The 23,826-nt window shown below is 44.3% G+C and overlaps 2 protein-coding genes across 8 annotated transcripts in view; one reads left to right on the top strand and one right to left on the bottom strand.

The window, feature by feature from the left end:
- The window catches only part of LOC120896670 (AF4/FMR2 family member lilli), a 141,344-nt gene that overhangs the window by 62,643 nt on the left and 54,875 nt on the right, over window positions 1-23,826 (bottom strand). The window lies entirely within an intron of this gene.
- LOC120896675 (von Willebrand factor-like) lies at window positions 199-853 on the top strand. Its single transcript, XM_040300985.1, has 2 exons — window positions 199-518; window positions 598-853. Exons 1-2 carry the CDS (start codon window positions 446-448, stop codon window positions 798-800), a joined length of 276 nt encoding a protein of 91 aa, XP_040156919.1. The 5' UTR covers window positions 199-445; the 3' UTR covers window positions 801-853.

The following is a 23,826-nucleotide window of genomic DNA, read 5'->3' as shown; positions in this document are numbered from 1 at the left end:
GTTGTATCTCCAAACAATGAGCTTTCTATACCATTGTTTAGTTGTCATTAAATTTAGACAGGCATAATATCATCTACAGACGACTAGGTTCGATTACTGGACGTATCTATAGTATAAAGCACGTTAAATTCAATACATTCTGACAAATCCATCTTTGGCTTTCTTCCAATCACTCATATATTTCACAGCGCGACGAAAAATGCGTGCAGCGTACTGTTCCGTCTGGTTTGGGAGACAACGTCCCACCGTTCCCCGTGTACCTGTTGTTTGTCCAGTTGTACCGTAACCGATGCAAAAACAGACATTCAATCATCTGAACCTAAAGTACGATGGCAGTTAGTAACGAGCTGAGCTAGCACGAGTTGCCACCTTTTCATCGTTTCTGTAGGTTCCCCGATTTTCCAACACTCTGTAAAACCGTGCCAATTATTCGTTCCATCCAACCATGAAGGTGGTTGCTGTGCTGTGCTTCTGCCTACTGGCATTCGGACTGCTCATGACAGTGGGTGCTGCTGACGGTAAGAACACGGGTCGACGGTTCGCAGGACCGTACGTTAAATTAAATAACGGTTTGCTTTTTTGCTCATACACTTTTAGTGTGCCGCTTCGGTGAACGTTGGCGATGCGGAAGTGCGAATTGTGAAAAAAAGTGCGATACCTTGACCAGCACCACCGAATGCACCGAACCCTGCACCGATGGGTGCTACTGTGAACCGGGATTTGTGCGAGTGTCCGTCGGTATCTGTTCGCCCCAGTTTATTTGCCGCTACAAGAACGGTTCGCCTAGACTATACGCGTAAGCGGGTGTAAGGTCGTTCGGCGTGTTATTCAATAAATGCATCCCGCAACATAGCGTAATGTGTACATATACTTTACTAAAAAAACAACAACACTTTTTAAGTCTATGTTTGAGAGGATGATTTTCACAAAATGAGTGCGAGTGAACGGATTACGCTTTCAAGTGAAACTATTTACACAAACACGATGCACAGCTAGCAGCATGATTCTGCAAAATTTATGCATAAATGCAACCATCGTTCCTCAAGTGGTAACTTAATAACATGTTGAAAAATAAGACATTATTGCAGGAAATGAGAAGAAAAGAGCGTAAGAGTTTTCGCGCTCAGCATTATCTTCGCCTTGTGCTCGTTTGCTCAGGCTGTTGCAGAAAGAAAATTCAATATCACTGAAACGTAATGACGCGATATAGCTAGATGAATATAAAGTAATTCATTAGTATGCGTTTTTCAACAGCTGTCTGACAAACTCGCAACACACCGGTTCCGTACTGCTGCTTTGCCGAACGTATCACCACAATGGCCACACTGCCTAAATGAGCACCATTCCTAGTCATATCAATGCGAGCGCTTGGGCGCTTTGTGCACATTTGTATCCATCATTTGGGTGAAATTAATTTCATTCCCGTGCTGTATAATTGTGCAATTTTAATCGGTGGATCTTTGTGGGCGAAATCTTTGTGCGCCGGAAGGATAGTGTCTAGTGTCTGTTGTGTTGAAACAAGATAGATGTAGTTCATTTTTTTTGGGGGGCGAATGATGGGAGTGAGAGTGGTAGGGTGAATAATTTGCATAGCCCAGCTTTTTTGTGGACTACAACATGGAATTCAATGATTTTACAAATGCTACAGAAACATTTACTACACAGAAGGTGCGCATATTATCACAAATATTGTATTCTGCCTTCTGGGGAGTAGGTTTTTTTTTGCTCTGATAAATTTTATAAATTTCATTAAAAACAGTGTGCAAGAAATCTTTCATCGACAGGACACGTTGAATACTCAACTAGCGTGTATAAACAAGTGGGCCGTTGAGGACAGTTACACATACAGTTTTGATAAAGAGAAGGTTATAAAAAGCTAATTTAGTTCGAATACAAAATGCAAAATGATTTAGATGGCGGAATCATCATACTATGAATCGTACAAAAAAGCTCAACGTTGGCCGTTCTAACGTGACTAAAGCTTTGAATAAAGCTGAACGGCAGCAGCGCAATAATTATTGTGTTTGATTTATTTACCTGCGCATGCCGAGTTCAACGAGCTGTACATACCGTTTTGCATTCAGTTTGCTCAAATGTGTGAAAAGCTCAGCCAGGCGTGATGAAACCCGAACGCAAATCAACCAAATCAATCTTCGATTGGCGCTGAGGTACAAAAAGCACGCTTCTCCCGAACATCAACAACAACAACAACAAAAAACTCTGCTCTTCAACGATGTACACACAGTCACCGTACGTGTGGACAAACAAACAATTTATCGTGTGAACTTTGGGATACAATGACGATAGAGCTGCTGCCCCGAGCCACTAGCACACCCCCTAGCTAGTACCGTCTATCGGTACCGGAAAGCCACATCATTTCCTGTTGTGCAGCGCGCTTGGCTGCGGCTGGAGAAATTGAAACTATTAAGCCGTATTGCGACCGGTGGCATACCGGTGGAGCAGGTACGGTGGTACACACACACACACAGTGGGTTAAAAAAGATTGATGATTGCAAGAGCCGAGCAAGACGTCATCGGACCTGGCGAGCGCGGTTGCCATTGCCAATCAAATTCCATCGAAAGCGACTAAGGCAACACGCCAATGACGTAGCCAAAAATGTCGTTTTATTCCAGTCAGTCTTATTGGGGGGGAAAAATAGCGGCAGTTGCATCGGGTAAAGATCGGCTGTCGGCGCATTGGCAGAGGTGTTTTCTAGTGCTGATGTCGTTGGGGGGTTTGCGTTGATTAATTATAGTTTGTTTGATTTTCTCGTCAGTTTTGGGAAGTATGATTTATTGTTGCCAATTGTGTTTAGCACAATCGACCGTGGATAATTTCATCGATGGAAAATAATTCACAAAATATACATAAAAGTGACACTAGAAATAAAACAGTTTAGGAATTTGATTACTCCAACAATCATACACAACAATCAATTAAGTGTTGATTAAGTTTCACAATACAAACACACTGAATAGCGTCAATCCGATCAAAGTGTGTGTGTGTGTGTGTGTGTGTGTGTGTGTGTGTGTGTGTGTGTTCGTGTGCGTGTGTGTGTGTGTGTGTGTGTGTGTGTGTGTGTGTGTGTGTGTGTGTGTGTGTGTGTGTGTGTGTGTGTGTGTGTGTGTGTGTGTGTGTGTGTGTGTGTGTGTGTGTGTGTGTGTGTTGTTATCGATAATCGAAAACAAATCGTTTCTAATGCCGTTGGTACGCAGCAATCAACCATTTGTACCTATTTTCGCGTATCGTATGGAGCGAAAAAAATAATAATACAAAAAAGGATTTTACAGTCGCACCATTCAGCTCACCTTTGAAACAAGCACAACCCATGATGTAGCCCATCATTGGAGTAGATGGTGGTGGGTCTACGAAAGACACGATCGAATCGACAACGGCCGCACGAGGAGGACGGCGATCGCACTACTAGCACCGCCGATGAAGCAATGGCACAATGGTTTAAGCGCTTTCCTTGCTGTTGGAGAGTCCCTCCTGCCGCCAGCAGCTTCCGTCGGGACAGGCGATAACGATAACGTTGCACCACCGATAAGTGGGACGGTTTTCGCCTACTAGACACTAGAGGTCGCTCGTAACGTGTCCGTAGAACGCTGGACGAACAACAGCGTAGCGTAGGTCGCACCTTCGGCTGCTGACGGGACTGCGGCGTACGTTTGTTCACGCGCTGAATCGAACAACGGTACGGGTGCGTATTTGCTTCGGTTCGCTCTGCTATCAACGGCGAGCAAATGCTGCCCAACGGATGAGGTGGCGTGGCGCAAGAACAATGCACCCAGGAACAATGGTAGTCGCTGCTGTCGTCGTCGTCGTGGTCGTTGTCTTCCCGAAAGAATTGACTATTGTGTCGATGCCGGCGTCGTTGTCGCGATGTTGCCAACACCACTTTTCTGCACTGTTTTCGCTGGTTAGGCCGTTCGATGTCGGCGGCTGCGGTGTCGTTGTTACTGTCGATGCTGCTGCGGCAGCTTCCACCGGCCGAGGCGCAGAGTGCAGCTATGAAGCGTCCCGTGCACCCTCCTCCTACAATACGGCTCCAACAACCACCGAAACGTTCGCTATTCACCGTCCCGCTGACGCTGCCACGGTTGCACGTACTTGCCCACGAGTTACGTCGGAGCAGAACACGTCGCACGGTAGTGACTTTCATCTCCTTGCGGGCGCCTGCAAGCGCCTCCGCAGTTGATTAACGTGCTTCACTCTGCGTCCCACCGCCTCCCCCCCTGCCGCAACCAGTTGATTGGATAGGTCTCGTTTTTGAAAGGATTGCAGTAAGGCCGCGACACTCAGAATGGGATAATTTTCGTTCAGTTCACTACGGTAATATTTGAAGATAGCACACTTTCACACCTGACACTCACTATTTATAATTATAGAAAGCGATTTATATTAAATTATCTGTTATATTGTAACTAAACTTGCATGGCAATTATTTATCGTCAGACACTGATTTAATCACTGATCGTAAGAAATATAAAATTAAAATCAAATATACTACATTCTATGCACTCAAAACTGAATATAACCACACTCGTTTGCTCACGTTCCTTTCCATCACTGAAGATAGTGGAAGCTATTTATACTCCATGCATTTCACACATCAACAATTTTGCTCACCGAACGCAACACAAAGAAGTAATAAAGAAATGAGAAACGACAACATGTTCCTGCTGCGTTTCGTTGTCCTTTGTGCGATTGTTTTATTTTGCTCTTGTTTCCTAAGGACGTCGGTGCGCTAAGGATGTGCAAATACAATGTTACAATGCAGGCTTGTTGATGATGGGGGGTAAGGCTTTTGTGTTACTAGTCCTGCTAGGGCGATATTGAAGCCTTACTTCCTTCTCCGACGCCAGCGTGCTGCAACTGTTTACTTTCTTCACTTCTCAAGCTCTTTTACACATGCACGCACACATATACAACATTCGCCGTACATTGGAACAGAATAGGAGTACGCACATGCGACTGCACAAGATTGTAAAATTGCAATAACCATTAGCAAACACACAAACACAGTAAATCGTACGTTTTACCCAGCGCTGTATCGATGAGCGTGCAGGCAGTGGAGAAAGAGAAAGCGAGAGGGAGAGCGGCGTAGGAGATGATGATGTGTAGAAAAGTTACTGCTCGTTTGTGAAAGAAACATTTGCTTTCTACAATTTAGAGCGAGTCTAAATTTATTCTCATTAACATTTTAGTTAAAAAAGTAATAATAATAACACATAAATCCTATTTTTTACTTGAAATAACTATCGTCCCACGCAGCTAACACCTTTTTTCTTTAATTGTTTTTCACATAATAATTTTACTATACCGTTTGAGCTGAACATAGCATGAACTAAAACTCACACACGCAGAGGAAATATGCAACCCTTTCTTCAAAGTGCTAGCCTTTCACGAAATCAATAAGTCAAATTATTTACATGAAAGCCTGCGGGAATCAACCGGTAACCTACACTGTGGCATAGAATGGCGTGACAATGGTTCATAAAAACCAGTTGAAAAAAAAAAAAAACAACAGCAGGGACACTTTATTATTTGAAACACTTCCAATGTTCCAAAGAGCGTGTGGTGTATATCACTTGTGTTGTGCAGGTTCAGTTAGTTGAAAAGCAGCAGCAACAATTATTTTCGCCAGCAATCGAAAAATGCCAGTCCAAAGGCACAATAATGCACGGAAAGGTTATTTGTTGTTGTAGATAAATATGAACCTTTTTTTTGTATACTAACTAAGGAAGTTACACTCCAAGGATGTCAAAGAATTTTAGGTCAAATTTCAATTCAACTCGACACTGTTTCATTATGACCGGGTTACACACCACTGTTGTTTGTTGTTTTTGGTCTAACAAAATGAAGGTACATCTTTTATTCACCTTTATTCAAACACTAACACACACCGACATGCGTCGTTTGTGGACGAAGTAAAACAAAAAAAAACGATATCCAATTACATCCCCATGTATACTTGGTAGGCAAGGAAAGCCTTCACTTTACTAAAGATTGCGTTGGAAATGCACAAGTGGTGATGCACGCGCGCTATACCTGTGCGGTGTCCTGTGCAACGAAGAGGACGCATTGGCACCCCCCCTGGCGGCTTGACTGTAATGCTATCTCCGGTGTGCCGAGCATACCGGCGCATTTCGCAACCAATTTGTGTATAGGCACACCAACACAGCGGCACATCTCGCCACAGAGACACAAACACTGCTGTGGGATGTGTTGATATCACCCCTCCTTGCCGCTTGCACAGGAAGGCGCGCGCGTTTTCCACGCTACGCTACTCTGGTATGTGTGCCAGAGGTTGCGAATGGTTTGGTACTGCGCATGTGCATCAACTGCCGAACACTGGCACTGCTTCCAGATGCTCTCGTGTGTCTCCGAGACACCGAGATCCCGTGCACGCGCAGTTCCACAAAAAAGGACTAAAAACCGGCTTACAAATACTTTTTGGCACTAACACTACCACTGAACGCGTTTCGTTGTGTGGCCGCCCTAATAATTGCTTTTGATAAACATGCGCGCACACATACACGCGCAAAGCTGCACTGGTGTTGGTGGTGCCACAGCTAGGGAAACGAAGTCGGATTTTGTTGTTGCTGACTTCTTTCGATGGGCTGGCAGGTACATCATTTTCAGCAATGTGACAAAAGTCATCCAACGAAGAAGCAAGGCAAGGCACATGCTTGCCCCGAACCTGGCGACGCTAAATGACGCGTACATCACCACGCAACTTGACGGGTGAGCAGCGCGGCGAGACGAAACGAACCGAAAAAACGGGCAACATGATGACACAGGCAGTAGAAGTGCAATGATGTGCTCTCTCGTTACCGTCATCGAAAGCATAAAGCGCTCATAAACCGATGGCTGCCGGGGGATGCTTTCCACCGGGTGTTTGTACTACGGCGAAACGGTCTACATTTCATGCGATTAGCAGTAATGAGGGGCTCTTCAAATTTGATGATGTTTTTTGCTGATAACAAACAAGAACACACCCACATAAAAGTGTGTCAAAGAAATGGGAGGGAAATCTGTCTATGACTTTTCTTTGACTTTTCGAGAATCTTATACATTTTTATTTTTTACAAGAAAAATAAAATCATTTTATATTAGCTAAATTTTCTATTTACGATCGATTCTATTTACTTTGTTTGTTTTTTCCTTGTTACTTAAGGAGCGAAAGAGCACAAGTGTACAGTTTGACGGCAAAAAGTGACACATTTGTTTCGATCTTACGGCTTATGACAGATCGGAACAGCCGTGGAATAGAAAGGTGCTTAAATAATAATTACAGCTTAAAAACTAAAATGCTAAATTAATATCATTTGAATTATCCCAACGGATCCTATCTAAATTGCATACTCTCTATTTCGCCCTTTTTCATCGCTTCTTCACTACAGTCGGGCGCACCCAAAACTCTAACGATGGTGACCAAGTTTTGCTGTCCAAAGCATGGCATAGCATGGCGTGTGTGTGTGTGTGGCCGAACATAATGATTATCACACTTGTTTCCAAAAGCCACACCACTCGGGAAACCTCCAAAACCGACCCGCACTGTGGCACCGTCACCAGTCGGGCCCACTCTAACGATTTCCCTCCAAACGAACACACGGGGGCAAAGAGAGCAAATGTGTTTGGGGTGCATCGGAGCCAAAACTTTGCTTATCATCAATTAATAAAACAATAGACGTACCACCACCCTCAATTGCCTCCAGCTCCCTTGTCTTGTGCCCACCTCTCACGCCGAGGCTACAATCATTTGCGAAGGCTCGAGAGCGTTTTCTTCATTGAGCGAAAAACTTTTCAACAGAACTGAACTTTCCTCATACACACACACACATACACGAGTAGCTCGGCACTAAACTCGACTGAGAGGACGGTACACCCCCAACCCCCTCCGGCAAAACTTGTCCTTCCGCAGCCCTAGTTTTTGTGCGTCACTTTCCACTATCACCCACCGACCGCAAACTTTTACTCAGAACTACCGACCGGGAGAGGGTGGGGGGAAGGGGAAGAGCAGCACACCGGAAACTTAACGATAATCGTTACCGTTATGGGTCATTTCCGGGGCATCTAAAAAGAAAAGCCTGTGCAGCACATGTACAGCGGGGCGTAAAGAGCGTTTGAAAGATACACGGGCGGCGACGAACCTTTGGCACGGGGAGTAATAGGGCCGTTTAAAAAGACCCACCGTATTAAAAGGCAGTGTTTTATTATCGCACAATAAAGCGAATTCAAATTCAACCTAAAATTGAAATAAACCTGTTAAGAGTATCGTACTTGATTAAAGCAAATTGCAATGCAGTTACGCTGAGCCGATTCGATCCAATTCGATCGCATTGCGTAATCTTCTGTTCACATGAGAATGAATGAAACGTTGCCATCCCTGTGGGGGACGCACAGCCATCGGTAGCCGCAATAGTGCCCAGTGCCTTATCTGCCGTAACCACACAACGTGCACAGTAGTGGTGTAGTGGCTCAGAACAGTAGCGTAAAAATGAATTCACAGTGCCAAAACCAAACCCCGGGCATGGTGCTTAATTTCACACATTTCTCCAACGCTCCCAACGGTCAATCGACAGCAGGCGGGGGTGGAGATGAACACGAGAGCAGGAATTATCCACCCAGCACGGCACATAGCGGAGGGAGCCCCATTCAGACATCCCAAGCGGTCCCAGCGGGTATGCAGACAACGTTCAAAATCTCGCTGGTCATCTCTATTGCAACAGTGGGCGGAAGCATCGGTTCGCTGAACGGTACGAGCCGACGGACGACACTGTATTTGTGGCTTAATTTCATCGGGAAGGAAAATAGATGCTCACCATAACGACACATCCCACAGCCGACTTCGGGTATGTGGTGGTGGTCCGATCGATCACAGTAATACGAATGCAGATTTCAGTTTTTGGCCAAACCGTGCCTCATCGATAGGGAAATTCAATACAGCTCTTTAAAGACCAATCCATTCAAAGTCTTTGATAAACCACGCTCTACATTTTAGTGAAATAATTTTCATACAGTTTCAAACCACACGCACGTTGGTTCTTTATATTGATCGTACGCCAAAACCCTCAAGCGACACCGAAATGGTGTGTGACTGTCCTTATTTTGAAGCCAATCCGTAAAAAGTATAATGATACAGAAATGAAATCCCGTAGGACCGAACAGACAGGGTTATAGGATTACTCGTTGAGCAACGCTTGCTATGTTGCTGTGGCTTCCAAAAGGCTACACAAAGCGAAACAGAAAAAGGGCTGCCACTGTCACACTGCTCAGAGTGAAAAAAAAAAGCATAGACGGTGAATATTTTTGAGCCTCTGTGTTTGTGGGGCTTATTCAATTTTTACAGCCCGTTTCAAGTTCCAAGGGCAACATGAATATCAATTGTGTAATAGAGAGAAGAAAAAAAAAACAACAGAATAGGACAAATGCTGCTTAAGAACGGAACGGAAGGCAAGGTGTATAAAAAATGCATGCCACTCGTCGCTTGCTGCGCTTACCCTTGCGTGTGGAATATTTAGTATTTTGGCGCGACTGCGTAACTGGTGTCGTTTAAAGGCGAAAGCACACACCCAACAACAGTGCCCGCTTGTTGGTGCTTGGCTATTTGGGTAATCGCTTTAAAAATGATTATTGGAAATGGTTTTAGTTTACAGGCTAGAAAGAAACCACTGAAGTGGTTTCAAGATACAATTTGGCTCAAACAGCACCATCAAAGGGTGCTTGCTTCTCCCTAAGAGAAGCGAACATCACCAAACCATTAGTTATTTAAATGAAGCTGCCGCAATTCCTGCCATAAACAAATCTATTTAATTCCAATAATTTCACGTACAACCCCCCCTCTCCTTCCTGCCACTATACAAACGAACCAAGCAAAGCAACGACCATATAAGGTACGCTCGCGCACATTTGCGCAAACATCTGACGCTCAATTAATGTAGCTGCTCTTCGCATTCTTGCCCTTTCCTCCCGGGCGATTCTCGCGACCAAATACATCCATATGTTCGCCGGAATTGTGTTTACAAAGTGTTAACGATGTTAGCAGTAATTATTTAAATTATCTCTACTGCAACGCTTTCCGCGGGAGCGACGCACGAATCGTGCCTTAGAACCGACCGACCGGGGTAAACGAAGGGGCTGATAGTAGCTACGGTATGCCGCCATTCCTTAACGGGCAACTGTGTGGTGTGTGTGTGTCGGTAGCGGTAGCTGTTGTCATCACACTAGTGAAGATTAAATTAAGCCCCAAACAGCAAACCCCGCTTTTTTAAACCTGCCGGTTAGCGTGCTACACGGCAATAGGGTTCTAATTTTTTGTTTAGATGAAGTAAAACATTTTTGAAGAAAATTGATTTGAAAACGTTGTACAATGTTTTGAGCCATAGTATGGAAGTGATTTTATTGTATGTAATTTGGTATTATTGCATGAATACTTTCATTAGTACAAATACGCTTAACAAACTTCATATAAACCAATCAAACCTCAATAAAAAAATGACTAATTATAACTCATTGGCAATTATTTTCCCAGTATTTGTGCCTTACCAACAGTCTGCTTTCTGATGGTACATTGAACCAATCCTTTTGCCGTTAAATGTCTCTAGAGCATAACATTGGTTTCCCGGAGCAGCACTAGGTATTAGCCAGGCAATACATCCCTAAACGACAGTATAACGTTGCTGCCGGACCAGCTCGAAACTTGGCGAAAAAGGTTCAAATTAACAAGCGCGAATTCGTTAGACCGCTTCACCACAATCCGCTTACCGGGACCGGGAGGAATTTGGAACGATTTGTTCTTGCCTTCAGTTCGTGGCCGAGGTGGGACCAACGCCTGAAAACGACCAGCTGCGGAAAAAAGAACTAAGCTTATATACATGTGGAGCGGGCAGAGCTCATATAACCACCCAATGCAGAAAACACGGCGCACATGGTCGTGTGTCCATGAGAAGAGTGGTCTGGCAGAACTGGAACCTGAAGCTCTAATCCAACCACCGAACTGGACACACATCCACACCCAAATTCACACACAAAAGGTATAGGTGTCGTGCGAGACATACACGATACCCAAACATACGCAGCAGCAGCAGGCTTGCGAATGAGCAACCCTTTTCTTTTCGCAAAGTTATGATAGAGCGTACCGGTCATCGGTTCCGGGTAATCGGTTATCCGGAGTGGTCATCGGTAAGGCTTTTTAGGGCTTCTCCGTGACCGGGACACAGACAAGGTTTCACGAAACGGTACCAATTTAACAAACACGCACACGCACGTGCACACAACATAAATGACCTTTCGTAACAGCGCACAGCTTTCCGCAGCCAGGCGACATTCTTTCCCCCACACGCTTCCTGCTACTCTCCGGGGGGGTGAGCACGATTGATTCTCAATCTGGGCCCAGCCGGCCATTAAACGGCCATGCGGTAAGGGGGTTTACCCAGGCAGACAGGATAAGGCTGCTATTTTGGCTGCCCGTTGTATCTGTGTGGGTGTGTGTGCGTTTTGTGAACATAAAAATGAGCAGATAATAAAACTCTAATTTAAGCTTTCTATTGGGTTGAAGAAGAACCTGTCGGTGCCATGTTGACAGATGACACAGTTTGATGAAAAGATCCTAGCGAAAAGAGGGATGACAGTTTTAGGGACAGTTTTTTTTGTTTTGTTTGCGTTTTAATTTGTCTTCGCTTTATTAACAAATGCATTTCCCGTGTTATGCTTTACGACCAAGGTAAAAGATTATTTGGTAAGATTAGATACGTATCAACACGTTGGTCAAGAAAATGGTTCGCTAAATTATTTCTATGCTTTTTTTATATTAACAAACATGTTTTATAAATAGTTCTAGAAGATTTAATAGAAATAATTGCTCCATATTGCTCGCACCCCATGCAAGTCCATACTAAAAACCATACCACTCGCACAACCGACATCAATTGTACGCGGCGAGATAACCTCAATTTTCAAAACTAATCAATCGATCGCAATTATCCGCCCAATGTTGCGTGAAATGTCCCTTCCGCTTTGGCGTAGGTCGGTTTCGGTGTAGCGATGGTGGCTGTGACAAGGGTAGGTAAAGCACAGTTTCTCCCTCCCCCACTGACCGAGAAAGGACAATCGTCGGTTTTCATCAATTTTCTAATTTAATGAACCCAACAACCAGAACGGGATCGATGAGGTCGTCCAGCACGAATCGTTTAGCAGTGACCGACACATAAGAAGAAAAAAAAAAGGCAGAATGTGAATTTACCGAATGGTGGAGAGCAAAACGGATCAGTAAAAAAAAACTTCCAACGAGACCAAAACGACGCCCTCAGTCGAGCCGGCACACCCTTCGCTTGATGGCGACACGTCCTACCATACAACGACCCACAGTCCCCAGCAGTCGGAAAAAAGTTTTGTGAAATTTTCAAAAGCTCGATGCCGATTCATAAGCTAGCAGAGGGAGGTGGAGGTGGCGGCCCGCCCGGATGGGGACCAGAGCAAGGTTAAATAATTGAGAAAGCTTTCAGCCCGCTCAGCGAGCGGAAACTTTGCTGCCCCGGCACCATCGATGCTCGGTTTGTAGTTGAGGTGTTGCGGTTGAAGGTTTATAAAAGAACGTGCTTGGAAAGGAGGAGAAAAAGAGCAAAAAATTATATTTCATTGATGAGCAAAAAATCGCATCGGTCGGCCCTTGCCCTGCCATTCAACCGAAACCAAAATCGAGCGAGGGCGCCTCCCGTCAGGATTGCAAAATTGTGCCACCGTCCCTTATTGGGCACAATTTTCGGTCACGTCACGATGTCAACACCGTGGACAACGTGTAGTTTGAGAAGGTGGGAGGAGTTGGGAGGAACAAGCAACGAGTACCCAACAGATTCTTGGCCAAGTGGGATCAATGATGATTTCCCGCAGGTCTGGTGCGGGATCGTAAAAATATAAACGAATGGCAAACGGAACCGGTTTTCCGAAACGAAAAAAAAACGAGCATCGCATCCACATTCTCATCTGCTTGCATCTGTTAGGGGAGTGCAGCGGGTTAGAGAATGAGAAATTAAAGTCCACCCGTACAAGACGTCCATCAATCTGCGCTAGTCTGTTCCGTTCGAATGCGAACGAATGGTAAGGCATTCCCATTTTCCACCCAGCCACGTATGCATGCATTCTAGTGCGCACTCACGTTAGAAAGACACGTCGCCGGTGACGAAGCGAATGGGATGAGCCGTCTCCCAAGACGGTCTTCGCCTCCTTGTAGCAAGAACAATAGCATCGTCATTCTGCAAACGATGCAAATGAAACTGAGCTAAAATAAGAGCGTTTCATGCGTTTCTTCCTCCATGAGCATGCGGGGTATGAAGTGAAACTAATCGCTTCAGCTCACTCGAGCCTCGTACACAACACAACTTTACCGTACTCGAAAAGGATGCCGTAGATGTACATGGAAGCAGGAAGAGTAAAGTGTTTCACCAAACCAAGTGCTGGAATGCATAACGAGCAATGATTTTTCATTTTACTACACAAATTGAATTACACACGCGTAATGGCATGCACAAGTGGATCGATATGTTATTTCCTTATTCATATCCTGCCTTTTTTTCTTCTATTATTTATGCGAGCAGAGTTTATTGATCGCAGAAAAGGCGCAATACTCATTTCAAAGCATGTTTCAACACACCGAGCGAACGCTGTACGATAGATTAACTAATCCCAAGCAGCACAACATGTTGTCTGCACCGCAACACGTACTTCTTCGACAGAGCAAAAAGCATACGACCAGCGACAACCTAAAGACATAAACATTTATCCTGTCACGTTTACACACAAACACACACACACATCCAACGGTTCCGCGACCTAATAAGCAGCGAACGCTGACCGTTTTACAGCCGCACAGTCTCGCCTAAAATCCCAACGCCCATATCCGTTACGAACCGACCCGGACACCAACCTGATGGCATTTAGAGCCGGGCGCACTTTGCTAACGAGGACATTTCCGCCCTTGTGCAAAGAGAAATAAAGGAAGTGGCTATAGCGGTGAAAAGAAAAAAAAACAGGGCTTTAGCGCCAGCAGTGGGTTGTTGGGTAGGGAATTTATGGAAACGGGCGTTAGAAACTAACGAGATCCTCGCGCGAAGCGGTATGCAGTCAACAAGTGCGTTAAAACGGTCACACTTTGTGTAATTTGATCGCTCTTTGCTTAGAAGTGGCGGCAGTTTTGGCCAAGTCATTCCAGCGGATGCCCCAAACGGTGGAACAACTTTATATTGCAGAAGAATCAATTGAAGTGCTCATTATGGGACGCATTTAATTATATAGGGCTTTTTTTTATTTGTTTTGACATTTTGAATTAGTTTGTCTTATTGGAACTAAACGCGTTTTAAGAAATAAAATATCATAATAATTATAATTATAATTTTAATTGAATCTCAAATAGTAAAAATTGTGTCCCCAAAGATTAAGTTTTTAATGTAGCAGTTTTTAACCTATTAACTCTTTATTGTAGTTTCCTTTATCGCATAATCTTACGGCCTCCCCTATTCCGTGTCTATTCCAACTGCAATGGAGACGCTTGGTGCTTCTCGTTAACTCAAAACGATTCCTTACATGGAGACGCCCGGTACGTGATGCGACAGAACGACAGGATGGACTCCTTTGAACATAGCGACAACACCGCGCCACCATTTCTACCCATTTGCAACAATACCGAATTAACAGACATCATTGAATTAATCATTTGCCAACAGAGGCTGCGGCTCTCCGTTCCTTTCTCCCCACCCCCTTACAAATGCACACCACGAACTGCTTTCTATCCTTACGCCGGTATCCTTCGCATCCTTTGTTAGTCATTCCCGTTATTGTTTATGGCAAACCCCCCTTCCCCCTCCCCCAGTAGCGCGCTATCATACGAGACGCGGCCAATTCCATCCACTTCCATGCGTTTGGCACTCTGATTGCAAATGAGCAACACTTCGTCGTTGACAAGGGTTCAACAACAACAACAACAACAACAACAACAACAACAGCACCGCCGACGAGAACGGCGGGGTAAAGTGGATGTTACTGTCCTTTCGTCCTTTCAGCGTCACGCGCGCAAACCTAGACTCAAATTAGCTATCGGCTATTCCATTCCAGCCAGCCACGCTTGCCCTTCCTCCCACTTCCTGCCGTCTGCAGCTGTCGTGTGCTACCGTCATTAGTCATCGCTCACGTTCAATGGCTTCGAAGCGCACTTTTACACAAACACACATACACACACACACAACCACAGCTGATCGAACCCATAAAAAAGGGGGCACGGGAAGGAAGGCACGAGAAACGGTGAAAGATGATGGTGCTATTTTATGCTAATGATCAGCAGGACAGTCATAACATTTGGAAGCTTCCACCAAGCCCCGGTACTGGTCTGCGTCAGATTCCGACAGTTTGCTGTTCATCGCCTCAGCCAACCCAGTGCGTCCGTCCCATTTGCAAGCCCTGAAACCACCTTTTCCACCATCACACACACACACACACACACACACACACACACACACACACACACACGGGGCAGCACATTTGAAGAGGATGGTGGTTTTTCGGAAGCATTGCAAACATCCTCCGCCACTCACGTTCTCTTCCTCTCGGGCATTTTCGATTGCTGGTGAAGTTTGTTGGATTTCCTTTAAACAAACACACTTCGAGCGCTAATCGTTTCGGCTACAATTCAATCGAGCAAAAGCCACTCGTAACGTGTGTGTGTGTGTTTGTGTGGATGTTTGTATGTAGGAAATATGTGGCCATAAGGTTGAAGTGGCCGAACAGAGAACTGACGTTTGCACGGTGCTGGGAGAGGAGGTGGGCAAGGCAAAAGCACTGCCCTCAAAAACCACTCAACAAGACGTGCGCGCCGCCCCCTACGGACAGGCGAGAGAAGGCAAGAGAGAGAGAGAAAGAAAAGTGCCACAAAAGCGTAAGCTAGTTTGAACTGGTTTTTTTTTTACGACGTTAAATGTTGGAAAATGCACACAAACACCTGCACCTGGGGTACCATTTTTATAGTCGCAAAACTTGGAGGGTCGTCACGAACAAGCAAACAATAAAATATAAATATAGTTTCGCTCGGAACCGGTTGGTTGGCCTGTTGGTTAAAATGGCCCACACCAGCACGACCGAGGCGAACATTGCTGGTTTTATTTTCTAACAGGCAAAAAAGCTTAACTAACGCAACAGCTGCTATCGCTAGGCATGGCCGCTTCGACACGACACGCCGACAGGAGCAATGCATGTAGCACACAACAGTGTTTGCAAGCTCTCTCGTTTGTTTTGCATTGTGTTTGCAAGTGATATTTCACCGTTTCGCTTCCTCATTACAGCAAATGAATTCATGGCTTCACTCTCACTGAGCGAGCGCGAAAAACTTTGCTAATATTCCTACACACGGGTGCGCACGGTTGAAGCATGATGACGGATGCAAATCGGAATGCTGTTGCCTCGAGGTTTTGGGTACATTCGCTTGTCTCAAAACTTGCCCAGCTGGGTTTGAGGTATTGTATTTATAAGATTGCTAAAAATACACAGACAACAAAGCGTAAGAGAAGAACAGAGTGGATTGTTTTGCAGGAAAAATGGGACGTTTCGTCTGCTGGGTTGGTTCTGTTTGTACCACAACGGAATTGGACAGACAGTTTTACGAGGCGAAATTCAAATATTGGGGGCCTTCACGATTCTAATTAGTTTTTTGTATGGAGTTTGACAGTTCGAGGCTGAAATCATGTAAACACTCCATACAAAACCACACAAACACTAGCCTGCAATTTTCAGTCTAGATTATTCTAGCCACAAAGCTAGAATTAGATTCGAGTACCTGCTCGAAAACACGGTGTTGTTTACATTTATCCCAAGGTGCATTAAAGAAATCAGGTGATGGAATCTAGAATCAAAGTGTATGTAGTCCAGGTGGTCACAAGTGTATATAGTCCATAGTATGTTTTTTAAACCCAAATTTGAATATCACTTTTTGACAGGATGGGTTAAAACTTTTGTTCAAACAAGCTTTCTTGAGACTTGATGAATACTCAAAACTCTCTTAAAATCTTCATTCAGAAGCAGAAGCGATAAACATCAGCCTTCTAAATTCATACACCTTGGGATAAGCCCACCTTCATATTATACTCACTTAAATAGCTGCTCGAAAACTGCTATACAATGCAAACAGCTGACAGGCTGAAATTTCAGCCTACGAACTTCAAACGGAAAGGGCCCCATTACTGTTAAGGTAACATTTTTGATTGTATTTTGACAAAAAAAAAACATAGAGTAGAAGTTGAATACTGCTCTTACTATATCAAATTATCCATCGATGCTAGTAACCAATTTTTGCTCATAAAAAACGTTACACATATTTACGTGAAACCACCCTCACACACACCCATTTGGTCAAGAAATCGACCACGCTTGCGGTATGCCAGTCACGCATCGGGCAAAGATTCCACGTGCCAGGATTGTGTGTACAAGGCATTACAATACTCCGGTGCACAGGTTTCCTTTTTTCCATCAAATCACCTTTTCCATCCCGTGTGATGGGTTATCGCGTTGGTATCCGGGGAACTGACAAGGAAAACGTACTACTGCCCTTGCAAGCATTAGCAAAGGAATGAAATTACGTAGATGGAAGCAAACCCCTTCGCTTCTTATTATTTCCCCTGTATCGTTCCTTTCCTGCATCTTGTCCAGCTTACAGAACAGGAATGCAAACATGCAACGATCACGTAAAAAAACAAGAACCTTCCACAACCAGCCGGAAAAGAGACAGCGAAGCACACAGAAAAAAGGAGAGAAGCAACTAAACATTTCTCTCACACCGTGTGCGCGCTTTTTTATCCAGCCACGTTTCAGCCAGGGGCGCTTTGCGCGTACCGAATTTACCCCGCCGTGGCAACCATTGCAAGACCCACTCAAAATGCACTTTGCTAGCCCCATCCCCACACATTCGCTTTTGCCTCCGTTCTTTGCGAGAAAAAGAAAAATCACTTCCACAACGTGCAACACACACGAAGGATGGGCGCGCGCGCACGGTTGGAAGTTCTATCTGTTATATCATGCTTTTCCGTCCACCGTTCGCGCTATCAACCGCGATGCTAAGTGTGCAATAGCAGCAGCAGCAGCAGCAGCAGCAGCAGTAAGGTTCACGTCCAGTGGCATCAGGTCGATAATGGGTTCGCCCGTAGTGCACTGCCACCACACAAACGCAAACATTCACGCGCACACACACATACAAACGCGTGCAGCCATGGACACAGAATGGACAAATGAAAAGCCTGCTTTCAAAACTGGACATACTTTGGTTTGGTTTGGTAATTTCCACTGCTGTGACGTGCACTGCAAGATGGTGGTTTGCTGTGGTGTTTTAAAGTGTATAACAATTTCCATAACACAGTTCCTGAGCTTCTAATTTGACGCATTAATTTACCATCCTTTCTGTCCCCTGATGGCAGGAGCAGTAACATTACGGCCAAAGTAATGTTGGCCCAACCCATACTCCCATCGTCAACTTCAAACGCAGCACAGACACCAGAGCGCCCTTAAACAAAAGGGGCTTTGCGCAAAGTCACTCGCTTTACAGCGTTAGCGAACAATGCCACTAGCAAGCCAGTAACACGTGCACCGTAACCCCACCATAAATCACCGTTTTTGTGTAGAAAATGGCACTACGTAAGGGGAGCTGCAGCAGCGTTACCATTGTGTGAGTGTGTGTGTGTGTGTGTGTGTGTGGGGTAAAAAGGCGAAGTATAATTAAAAGCACTGGGACTGTGAACATTGTGCAAGGCTATTACTTTTGTTGTCGAAACGGATAAGCTTTGTAGCATGACTAAAGTTTTCAATTGAAACATTAGAGCCTGAGCATACTTTCTGAAAAACAAAACAAAAAAAACACCATATTTTGCACCATCATTATCAAAAAGTAGCACGACACTATGCTCTAACTCTTGCCTAACTTTACAACGTTACAATGTAGCTTTCTGCTCGAAGAAGTTCGTGACAAATTTCCAAGAACCGGTTTGAGGTGCACACTCTTTGCAAAGCGAAACCTGTGCTACGCTATCGTTCAACGTCTGCAAAGACACAACGCATAGTGGTACTGGGAGGTTATTGAATTTCTTTCAACAAAGGGAAAACTTGCCGAAGATAGTTTAAGAGTGCTGTTTTCCGTTCTCGATTTACTGGTGCCAGGAGTGGACAACATATTGGTAAAACTTGTAAATACCATTCAACAACTACAGAAGGTTCGCATACATGCAACAAACACAGACACGCAAACGGTACAAAGCGTACCATAGTCCGACAAAGGTGCGTCAAAACCCATTACACACATTCTATGCATTATGGCAGTAAATATATGAGCTAGTAAAAATGTGAAAAAAAGCTACATTGCACATAACTATCCACCATCATCGTCACTTTTCGCCGTCACGTTACACTCACTACTATTCCCAGCTCGTATGCTCTCTCTTTCGCTTTATCCTTTTCTCCATCGCACAACTCTTTCATTCACTCCGCTTATCCGCTTGGTCCTCTTTCACTCACAACGCAGCAAAGGTGTAGCCTTATACACCTCGTCGTGCAAGGATATCTGGCATCTGTAACACTTTCACACAAACCCAGCCCAATTAAATTCAAACCGAAAAAAAACTGAACCACCTGCACACCACATTTGGCACCCACCCCCGTGTTGCGTTCGACCAGTAACAAGCTACACTTTTTTTTTTCATACACAAACTCTCCGGTAGTGGTGGTTTCTAGCTTGTGCAATTTACATGTCGTCACGGTTTTCTTACTTCTCGTCAAACACTTTCACAAAGGGTTGTCCACACCGCTCCCGTGCTCACAGCACGATTCGCACGCGGGACAGCAGCACGGGACAGCATTTTGGTTGAGGTTGTTTCTTTTTCTTCCTCTGCTCGGTTTTGCACAACCCTCAATACACACACAATGTATGGCAAATATCCCCAAAACGCAACCCCGGAAGCACCGGGAACCAGCAGTAGCAGTAGCGCAAGAAGGGGGTAGTGCACGAGGGCAACGCACACGCCGACTGTAAAAAAAATGTAGTGCGCGCGCGAGATACGAACGGCACGAATGGCCGCTGTTTACTGACCGGAATACACAAACCGATGGGGCCAGCACTACATCCACTGAAAACCCCGAAACACACACACACACACAAACATACCGCCGGAAAGGAGAGCTTCTCGTTGGCAATCTCTCCCATACACTGGCGTACGGGAGCGGTATACAAATGGCGACCTAACGAACGAAGCCGCCCAACCACCAACAGTCTAGGGGCGTTCATTGACGTTGGTGTTGGTGTGCTCTGGACGAGCCGCTCGTCTGCTTGGGTAGCTGTGCTGTGAATATGTGTTTGTGTGTATGTGTTTGAAACAGTTGCGACTACACGCACATATTCAAACCAAAATGACGACTACGGCGCGCCTGTGTGTTAGTACAATCCTGCCGGCAACCACGAACACGATGTGCTGAGACCGCGCGTTTACACAACACCCCTCTCCACACGTCCTGTGTTTCTTCACCTTGGCTCTCCTTCACTACAAACTAACCGACCCACCCTCCCACCTACCCACTCTTCACCCAGATGGCTTGGAATTCGGTATTTTGTCATGCATGCAGAATATTTCGATGCCACAACGAGATTTATCTGCTCTGCATCTAAGTGCTATGCTTCGAGACATGGTGAGCTATGTTGCACTCGTTTGCACTATGCTGTACAGTGCTTATTGAATATTCAAAGGACTTATAGAGTTTTCTAGCTTTCAAGTATTACAAACTAATTCAAATAAGTTTACACAAAATTTAAGCTTAATATTACACGTTTTTGCTATGACTAGTACATTCCACAAAACGAATTATCTTATGCACAAGCAAACAAACAGAATGAGCGTTGCAATGCGTTCCATTGAATTACTAATGGATTACGAATCGATTGGATAAGCCGGCCACGCCACAACCTTATCGTTATCGGGTAAACACCGCAATGGCAGCAACTCGCGTCCAATTTTCTTATCACAGCATTCCACCTTAGTGAAATGGATTACACATTGCAAGACAGTCAAACTGCCAACTGCTGTCCAAGGGTTAGCTTTCGACGTACAAGAGAGCACTGCAATAGAGTTATGTTTCGCTCACGTTGAGCAACGTTATTTTTTTGTGTTTTGGTTTGTTTCATGTAAGTACTGTAGTATGTTGTTTTTTTTGTCGTCCTCTTTTTACGTGGAGTTGGTTGGAGATAAACAAAAAAAGAAAGGTCGATCTTGTTAAGCTCGCTTGAAATTGATTTCGACTCGACCTTATCCTTGTGTGCGACATTACTTCTCTTGTCTCGTTGTTTGTCCCGTCTCTTCTTTACCTTGAGATTGTTACTTTAATATCCTGTAACGTAGATCTGTGGTGAATCACAATGGATCAATATTCATCAATTGAAAACAAAGCCATTAAGACACTTTCTTGCGTCTAAACTACGCTTCTACAATGTTGCTGCATTGTAGAATATCAAAATATTTGCGATTGTATTGCATCCATCATATCATCAAGTCGATTACAGATACACACCGTGGAATATTTTTATACCAAATAACAAAAGGCCTGCTCGTTATGGAATCGACTGCTGATTGCATTTTTTGCTCTCATTGTTGCTTTAGTGGCGACAGTAAAGATAATAACCAATCTACTATTATCACAACGCCGTAACGCCTATCAAGTGGCAGTCTCGATTGAGTGCGGCAACACAGATAAGATTGTATATTTAGCAAGCGAGAGGTCCATCGGGTCGTACAAAATAAAATAAATACAATCCTATCGTGTGTAGGGCAAATATTTCATTTCATACCCAGCTGATAACGCATCACATACGAATGTGAGATATCAAGAGCATCACATTGCTTAAAAGCCAGCGTTAGTATTATGTAGGGAAATATGGTTCAGAGTTCAGTTAAAATCCCAAGCATGGCTAGAACTGAAGCACCATGTTTATACATTTGCATGAATGGAAAACACACTTCATGAGAGAGGAATTCCATTTAAAATTGGAAAAGGTTTTTTTTTTGATTATCCACAACGAAGATATTCTTTGCAAACCCATGCTATGAAAAAGCTTAACGCTCGAACAGCGTAGGTCAGGGAATCTTGTCTTTTCGCCAAACCACCCGTGTTTTGTAATGGGTACAAGCAGAGCTGAAAAGCGTTCCCAGCTCATTGAAATTCGAGGGATTAAGTTGAACTAGTTCTCTTACTCCCCGCGAAACACGGACAAACACACACACACACGCACGCACACAAATGGGGCCACGCGGTTCGTACGCGATGCGCTCCACTGTTGTCTGTGAATTGTAGCTGCATACACAAACTAGCACAACTGACTCTATGGTAAGATGGCGAGTAACTTAGAGAGAGAGAGAAAGAGAAAAAGCGAGAGAAAGAGAGCACAACATAATACAAAATCAGGAATTTTCCGGGAAAACTGCACGCCACTAGGACGCCATCGCCTCCCATCGCCCGCTTTGACAATGGAGACGCCTGGTGCTGGTGCCAAGAGATTTTCGCTTTTTCCTAGAAAATCGGGCAACAAAGTGTGTCATGGTTCCCGTTCAGGAGCACCAATGGGAGAGGTAATTTGAAGCGGGTAGTGTATAATCTCAGCACGAATAGCATAAACTGACACCCGGATGGCTGGAACTGGAAGACATAATTCACCCGGTGTAACGCCGCTGCAAACGGTGTAACATACGATCAACGGGGTTGAAAGGTTTGAGATTTTGCTTATACGGAACGTTTTTGTTCTTGGAAGAATCTTCGGTGGGTTAGTCTCACGCAAAAGAAACCTTACAAAACTGGTACAAACCGTGCATGGGTTGGTTTAAAACATTATTTAAAGAAGTTTAATAGGTAACATTGAATTTATAAATGGTTAAACTAGACCGTAAATAACGTGTTTTACTAGAAAAGAGCTTTGTTTCGATCTACTAAACATTACTGATTGTTTAAATCATCAACAAGTAAAACATTCATTCAACTATTTTAAACGAGAAAACAAGTTGTTCCTGCTGAACAGCGCACAGTTTACATGTTTTACATACACTGCTTCAAGCGCATAACGCTTACTGCTTCAAGAGCATAAATGTTAGACATGGCTTCCTTTCACAACATGGAATCACAAGAATTCAGACGTCTTTTTAAGTGCTTTCTCTGGGTTATCAAAAGAATCTTGTGCTCTCCGAAGAGACAATGCATGCAATGATGAAGGGAGGCCCAAAGTATAGGCTCTCCTACAAAAAGGCGTAACAATCCGTTGTGCAGTAAGCAGTTACAGGGTAAGGTAAGATTGTTTTCGACATAAATCAAATTGCAATGCTTCTTATCCTTATACGAGGCTCCTTTGAAAGTATAACAGCCATTCAAATAAGATTTAAAAAGCAACCAAACATAGTAAGTCCTTGCAGATTATCAAAAGCAATTTATTTGTAGAGCTTACTCTACACTGTTTGGAATAGTTGACTGCTGTGGAAAATACTTGTGTGGAACATTACCTCTGAGCAACATTGCATTCTCATGGAAGCCTTAAACTTTCCTCTTAGTATGAATTTAACGTTTAGCAAAGAGCTAACATTTGAAAATGATTTTCAATTAACGTATTTAAAAGAACTCATAAAAGTCATAAAAGTTGAGTTGAATAGCCCACTAAAGGCCGAGCTACATTGATCGTACTCGCTGGTGTAATTTAGATTTTCACTAGCGCATCTGGCGGCGGCTAACCGAAGCATTTTGCTAAACAATGTGGAGCCGCTCCAGAAAATACG

This window comes from Anopheles arabiensis, chromosome 2 (assembly GCF_016920715.1).
Source record: "Anopheles arabiensis isolate DONGOLA chromosome 2, AaraD3, whole genome shotgun sequence".
Classification (NCBI taxonomy): domain Eukaryota; kingdom Metazoa; phylum Arthropoda; class Insecta; order Diptera; family Culicidae; genus Anopheles; species Anopheles arabiensis.
This window is presented reverse-complemented; position numbering and strand designations above follow the sequence as displayed.